The 7425-nt window shown below is 61.3% G+C and overlaps 1 protein-coding gene across 1 annotated transcript in view; it reads left to right on the forward strand.

Moving 5' to 3' along the window:
- The first annotated feature begins 133 nt into the window (after window positions 1–133).
- PDE2A (phosphodiesterase 2A) overlaps window positions 134–7425 on the forward strand; it is a 54888-nt gene continuing 47596 nt past the window's right edge. The window contains exon 1 of the mRNA XM_026079260.1: window positions 134–201. Within this exon, the coding sequence (XP_025935045.1) occupies window positions 134–201 (68 nt within the window). The remainder of the gene's footprint in view (window positions 202–7425) is intronic.

Raw genomic sequence — 7425 nt, forward strand, 5'->3', positions numbered from 1 at the left:
GCGCGGCGGGAGGCTCCGCTCCCAGGCAGCGCCGAGCCGGGCGCCGCGGCGGCTCCTCGCTGCCCGCAGCCGCCGGGACCCCTCGCCGAGCCCCCGCTGCCCGCCTGGCAGGGCTGCCGAAGCATGCGGAGCCATGGGCCAGGGCTGCGGACACTCCATCCTTTGCCGGAGCCAGCCGTACCAGGCGACCACATCTGACCTGTGAGTCTCCCTCCTGCCGGCACCGGGGATGGGGGGACCAGGGGGACCGCGCTGCGGGGGAGCGGATGGTCTGGGGGCGATGCTGGGCGAGGGGAGAAGGAGCGATAGGGAGAGGAGGAGAAGGGAGACATCGGGGAGAGGGGAGGCAGGAAAAAGTTCCTCCTGCCTGACAGCGGGAGGGGAGGGGGGAATTGCGGGGTGGCGAGGGAGTGGCAAGTGGCCATGACCCCCCCCCCTTCCCCCCGCTGGCCACCTGGGTTAGCCAGGAGCAGGTCACTGCTGGTGGCAGTCTGGAGGGCTCTGTGCTGGAGGGCTGGTGTGAACAGCATCTCCGTGTTTCCTGAGCCACTCGTTTTCCTGGGGGCATGGAGGGCTTCTAGCCTGGCTATGGGCTGTGGGGGGACTGGGGCAGGCGCTGGGTGACTTTGTGAAGTGCAGGTCAGGCCTCTGAATCATAGTTTCTGCAGCTCCATGCAAAGCAAAGAAGCCACCCTCCCCACACACACCCACGCAACAGGTCTGGGGGTCCCCATGCTGCTGTGCCCGTTTGCATGCAGCGAGGTATGGAAGAGGCTCTGGGGGTCAGTGAGGCTCTCTCCTTGCCAGTACAGCTGCAGGCACAAGGGGACTCTGCATGTGAGCATGGGGTGACCTTGCTCTGGGATGACAGTGCTCCCTGGAAGCGGTGAAGGGTGATGTTTTTTAGAGCCCACGTGGGATGAGGGGCTGAGCTGGCTAACGGGAAGCATGCGGTGGCTTAATTCCCATCACCCACGGGCTTTGCTAGTGATGCTGGAGACCCTCTGGCTCTGTTTGCATGTATGTGTAGCATTCACGAGGCACCACAGCTGATGGTAGCAGGCTGTGCACAAGCGATTTGCAGTACAGGGTTGCTCTGCCTGCCGGGTGCTGGGTGTTCTTGGCTGCTCCCAGTCCCTTGTCCCCCAGGCAGTCACTGCACAACCCTGCAGATCCCACATTGCCAGAGAGATGATCTGATCAGGCAGGGAAGGAGATGCGGGTCTAGGCAGCTGAGCAGGAACGTGGCTCGGTGCTTGGATTCCTTTGTCTGGCTGTGCCAGCTCCACGTGTTCAGTCACCAGCCAGACTGCCTGCCTGGGCAGTCCTGCCCGCGCTGGGACCACCGCTCCCAGGGACCTCCTCGCTGCGCAGGGGATGTAGCTGCGAGGAGCTGGCAGGTCTCCTTGAGCAGTTGTTTCTCTCCAGCTGGGTTACAGGACCCTGAACCCTGGACAGCCAGGGCACAAGGGAAGTCAGCCATCTACTCCCTGCCCCAAGTAAAAACCCGGAGTACGTTTCCCTCRTTACATCACCAGGTTTCCACACCCTCCCCGAGGTGACCTTCAGATGAGAAGTTTGCCTTCCTCTGTAGAAAATGTCCTTCAACATCACTCTTGCCTAGGTCCCTACAGCCATGCGTGGGTTAAACCCCCGCATCCATAGCAGGGTCTCACCCTGAGACACCAAGAGCTATTGATCTACCTACCCTGCCTTGGGCGCTGGGTCCAGTCTCCTGCGCTGATAGTGTTCTTCCTCTCCTGACTCTCCCAGCTTGCTCTCTGTTGCTTTGTGTGCTTTGTCCCCTGCAGAGATACTTTTATGCTGCCGTCAGAACATGTGCCCGTGTTCTTTTCTGTAAGCAAAACACACAAAGRTCTTGAAATGTCATGCTATCCACATCTTTCCTCCGGCTGGAATCCCTCTTGTGACTTGTAGCTGCTGTTTAATGGCCTTTAAGAAAGGTAAATGTTACAGAAACTTAGAGCAGCTGGACTGGCAGGGCCCTCAAGAGCCACCCAGGGCAGGACAGGTTGGATCTGTGATGGATGGTGWACCAAAAGGATTCCCCCTTTTACCCAGGATATAAGCTCTGCCCTTAGACCTGGTCTTGCTCATGTTGTTCCTAGGAGGTGTTTGTCCATGTTCCCATACACCCCAGGGCTGTATACAGAGGAGAAAAAGCTTTCCAAGTTCTTTTAGATGATGTCCTTGCTCATGCAGTCAGCTTCCCCTTCAGTACTTTGCGAAGTGCGTGTTCACTCCGACTCCTGCCGGGGCCACAGCTTCCCAGCGCGATGGCTGGTGCTCCCTGTCCCTCCATGCCATGGAGGAGGCACTTGTACCCAGCTGCATCCAGGCGCATTTAGGCAGCGTGGGCCACCTTTGCTAAGTGATCCGGGTCGCGCAGCGACCCGGCTCAAGCCCTGGCATTGTTTGCTGCTCGCTTGTCTTTTTGTGCTGCTAGCAGATTTTAACAGCAGTGCTGTTGCCTTCCCTTGCAGATCTTTGCTGTCCATGAAGAATCATGCTGGGCTTCAGGGATGGATAAAGCCTTGAAATTGCTGGGGGAAGGGGGAGGGAAGGCAGCACAACCATTGCGTGACGTGGTGGATTTCATGGGCTTAGCACAGCTCCTGCGTCCCTTCCCTGAGGAGGTGGGGACTCTCCGTGGGTGCTCGCTAGCTGAGATCTATCAGTTAGCCAGTTCTTCAATTTCCATGTGCACAGTGCAGCTCCGTTGTTAAGTTCTGATTTATTTCATGGGAACGTCATGTGGCATCCAGTCAAGTGCCATTTTGTGTTATCCAGGCCATGTTTTAACCCATTTCCTCAGTCCTCTCCCCTCGTGGGAAGCGTGTTCCCGGGCGCTCTGCTCCTGACCCGGTTAGCAGTGTGCCGGATGCGAGGGTGCTTGGAGTAGGTGCTGCCACTGCGCCTTGCCAGTGTGGCCAGCAGCAGGAAGCAGGAGATGAACCTGATACACGCTTGCAAACCATGAGCTCCCTTCTTACACCAGGATCCCATTTGCATGTTAAAGCAAAACGCAGCAGGGGGGCAGCTGGAAGCATTATGGATAGCCCTGCTTTTGGAGGAGTATGCCGGGAGGGAGAGCTTGGATTTAATTGGAGAAGGGAATACAAAGTGGCCTTGTTAGCAGTGCCCTGCTCCTTCTCGCCGCCCTCCACTGCTGCATGCAGYGCTAGCAGAGAGCGGTGCATGCAGTCATTGGCACGCACGAGGCAAATGGCCCTGGCTGTCTATGCACCAGGCTGGAGAGAAAGTCCAGCTGGAAGCAAAGCTGACACGTCCAAGTGAGGCCAAGGACAATTGCTGACAGCAGCAGGGCTGGAAGAAAAGCAGCCCGGCTCTGCCGCTCGCAGACGCGGTCGAGGTAACGAGCGTCTGTGCAGGGACGGTCCCAGCTTGGAAGAGCCCGGGGAGAGACTTCAGGCTCCCTTCAGCTGGCGTGAAGGCAGAGCTGGGAAGAGGCAGGGCTGCCCRCGCCTCGCCTGGCTCTCCCCACTGCCCGCTTTGTTCCTGGGTTCTCCCTGGCAAATGCAGAAGCAGGGGCCTGTGAACAGGCCAAGTGTCGCCTTGCTCAGKGCGTGAGAGTCCTGTGACCGGGTCCGTGCCAGGCACACGGTGGAGGAGGGACCTTGGCTCGGGCTCCAGCTGCAGCTGGGATGAGGGACTCCATCCTGCCCCGGATGCGCAGCTGGCCGAGTGTTGGGGAGCCCTCGGYACCTCCAGGGCACAGGGCCTGGCGACCTGTGAGAGGACGGAGATGTTTTCTTATGCATCTTCGCAGGAACGCGTTAATATTTGTGCCTGTTATTCAAGGGACCGAGCAAATGTCAGGACCCTGACTGTGTGTCCTCATTAATACTTGTGCAAAGGTGACGCATAACGCAGCATCCCCATTTTACCTCCCCGATGCACAGACCYGTGAGCCGCTCAGCGTGGGGCAGAGCAGCTGGAGGGGTTCAAGGCTCACCCACGAGCTCGGTGGCATTATTCTGAATTTACTCTGCAGGAACAAGGCTGATGGGGCCGGGTCGGCGCGGGGGATGAGAGCTGCAGTGCAAAGCCTTTCAGTTGCCTTTCTGGCTCTCGGGCTTGCTCTGAACATCCACGAAGAGCGATGGCAGGCTAATGAATGCACCAGAGATTGCCCCAAACCTTTGCCTCGGCCGCCTGCGATTATTAGCAGCCYGTTTTGCTCATTTAAGGTGCTGTGTAGAATATGAACTCCTTAGCCCCTTTGGCGCAGTAGGATTGGCTCTGCTCCCCTGCCGCGAGAAGGGCAGTTAGGTGCAGCTGGGGAATAGGGGAGCCCAGGGCCACAGGGGTGCCTGGTGGTGGAGTCGGGGTCAAAAACTCAGAGGCTGCTTCACAGCAAGGCGCTGCTTTCCGCTGCCACGTCCCCAGTGCTTCTGCGAAGTTTGGGGTTGCGAGTGCCTCTGACCTCCGCGCAGCTTCACGCTGGCACCTGTCAACCGGGAAGTGTCTGGAGCACATCAGCATCACCCGTGCGTTTCGGCGCGTAGCCCTGGAGGCCGGATGTGCTTTGAGCACGCTGAGCGGGAGAGGCAGGAGGGCAGCCGGGAGAGGCTGCGACGTGTCTGCAAACAACCCTGGCTCCCGACACATCCCTGCCGTAAACTTCGGCCGGGGACGTCAGACTTTGCACTGCCCGAGGGTGTCGCAAATCGGGGAGGCTCTTGGTGAAATGCAGGCTTTGCACGGTGCAAAACGRGGCTGAACGGTCCAGCTCCTCACCTCCCGTTTTGGCTGACGTTCAGGGCGCTGTAGTTAATGCCRGCTATCCGCTGGGGTGGCCTCGCTCCAGCGGCAAAGCCCAGGCGGCCCTGGGCTCTGGTGCAAGGAGCTGAGTGGGCCCTTCCTCCGGCAGCGCTCCTGGCCCCATCCGGCGATCACCCCCCTGCTTTGATGCCAGCACGCTCCTTGGCATGTCTCTCTGCACCCAGGAAGGTCCCCAGACCTCTCCGTGCCTGGCGCATGGATCCGGCTCGTACAAAAGCTGGATGCAGCTCTTGCAGGCAGGCCAGCGGCTTCCCCTCCATCACCCTGCAGCATCCTTTCTCTTCTTCCTCATCTTCAGAGGAGTGAGTGGTTTTAAACTGCTGGGGGATTAGTCTCCGGTGCTTGCCGGCTGCTGGCCAGATGCTAGCACAGATGCAGGCAACCAGGCTGGTCCCTGCTTGCCTGGGCAGGTGGCTCCGGCCCCGGGAGGCGATGGCGATCCCAGGCATGCCGTGTACCATGGGCCCTTGGCTCCAAGCCATCCCGTGCGCCTGGCACGTCCCTCGGCATGCACGTGGCTGTCGAGCTGCTCTGCTGGCTCGAGGGGCCRAGGGCGAGCTTTGATCCGGGGTAGGCATCTTGGCTCTCCGCCTCCCCGGCAGCTCTTCGGTGGGGGATGCAGGGCTTCCCCTGGGGAAGCGAGGGATGCATCAGCCCTTTCCGGGAATCCTTCCTGCTTTCTCCRGGCCGTCTCCACTTTCCCTCTTGAGCCTGTTACTCGATTTCGCTTTTGTCTCCTTCCCGGCTCCCACGTGGCTCGCTGAGAGCTGAGCTGGTCCGTAGCCAGGGAGGCAGGCCGGGCAGCGCGGCGGGAGCCGCTCGGCCTCTCCAACCCCCCCAAAGGGCCGAGCTGTCCTATTTAATGGGGCTGAGCCTGTCTCGAGGAGGGGCGAGGGCGAAGCGCGGCACTGCCGCTGCCGGGAGCCCGGGGATGCCGAGGCGGCCTTAGTTGATGCGTGCCCAGGCGGAGAGCGGGAACCGGGCTGCTCTCGCTGCGGTCCGGGGTGGAAAAGCCCCCGGGGGCCTGACGTGCTCGGACAGGGGGTCTCGCCTGCCTTTGCAGCAGTCGGTGATGGTTTCACCCGAGAAGTGAAGAGGAAAGCAGCAGCTTTTCTTGGAGCCGAGCCGGAGCAGCCCCGCAGTGGGGACTTAGCCGGAAAGCCTCCGCGGCTCGCCGTCCCTTCCCTGAGCCAGCCGGCCCCTTCCCAGCTAGTTATTAGCTTGCGCGCTTCAGCTGGGTGACTCAGAAGACACCCAGGAGCTATTTATAATGAACGCTTGAAAGGCTAAGGATGGTTGAGGGCTTGTTTTTCCTTCTTCCCTCGAGCTGTTGCAGGCCAAATTTTATCCGCACTGCCTTTCGCCACGGCCAGATGCGCCCAGCGCGGCGGGTTCGCGGCGCTGGCCTAAGGGGAAGGAGCTGCTCCGAGACAGCGATAACCTGGCGCTTACGTACCGCGTTCGCAGGAGGAGTTCCCAAAGCGCTTTGCCCACGGGCCTTGGGGGCAGCTGGGAATCGGGAGCGGGATGCCCGGATGCCCCGAGCCATTCCCTTCGCCCCCGGCTGTGCTCGGACGCTGGCTCTCCAAATGCCGGCAACATGTTGGCTCTAGCCAGCCCCGGCACTACGAGCGGGATGGATCAGGGAAGCGACGGCTGCTGCCGACGAGCTGCTCCGTCGGGATTAGGCGCGGAATCGCGGCTCCTCCTCACCGCCCGGCGCGACGGGCCCCGTGGGGATGCCAAGAGGGGATCCGGAGCCACCCAGCCCCCAGGGTGCTGGGGCACGGCTGCTTGGGGCAGGGAGCACCTTGGGGTGCCAAAGGTAGGGATGGAGATCCTGGTTCCCCCTGTGCCGCCGTATTGAGCGGAGTAGGACCTGCATCGGAGCTCTGCTCCCTGCAGGGAGATCCGGCATCGGAGCGCCGCCTCCAGCACCCCCACGGCCGGCGTGGGAAAGGGCGAGTGCATGACAGCCCCGGCTTGCGAGCGCTCCCCATCCCTAGGTGCAGGCGCATCCCTTCTCTCCTCCCCTTTCCGAGCAGAAAAAGCAAGGCGAATCCATGCAGTCTTTAAATAAAAAGCCCAGGCCAAGCGAGGCAGGCGCCACGACGGAGAGAGGTGTTGGTACCCGCCAAGCCTTTAATCTCCCGGCTCAGACGGAGCGGCGACACGTCRCCTAATGATTTTATTATCGGCTGCTCGGGGTGAGCCACCTCTGCCTCGTCGCCAGCTGTGAGCTGCGGGTGCTCCGGCGGCCCGGCCGTGTCCGGCTGGGAGCGCGCGGGAGCGGAGGGAGGGCGGCAGGCAGCCGGGCGTGGGACCGAGCGGGGACTCGGAGGTGTCCTGGTCCTGCCGGGTGCTACCGCCCTCCCGGGCAGCGACCAGCACCCTGGATGCAGCCACCCACGGATGCTGTGGGACCTCCCGGTGCTGCGGGGCCAGGGCCAGGGTGAAGGCCAGGGTTAAGGCCAGGTTTAAGGCCAGGTGAGGGTCAGGCTTAAGGTGAGGGTGAGGATGAAGCTTAGGGTGAGGGTGAGGATGAGGGTGAGGGTAAGGCTTAGGGTGAGGTTGAGGATGAGGCTTAGGCTTAGGGTG

The sequence above is a fragment of the Apteryx rowi genome, unplaced genomic scaffold (assembly GCF_003343035.1).
Source record: "Apteryx rowi isolate R43461 unplaced genomic scaffold, aptRow1 scaffold_498, whole genome shotgun sequence".
Classification (NCBI taxonomy): domain Eukaryota; kingdom Metazoa; phylum Chordata; class Aves; order Apterygiformes; family Apterygidae; genus Apteryx; species Apteryx rowi.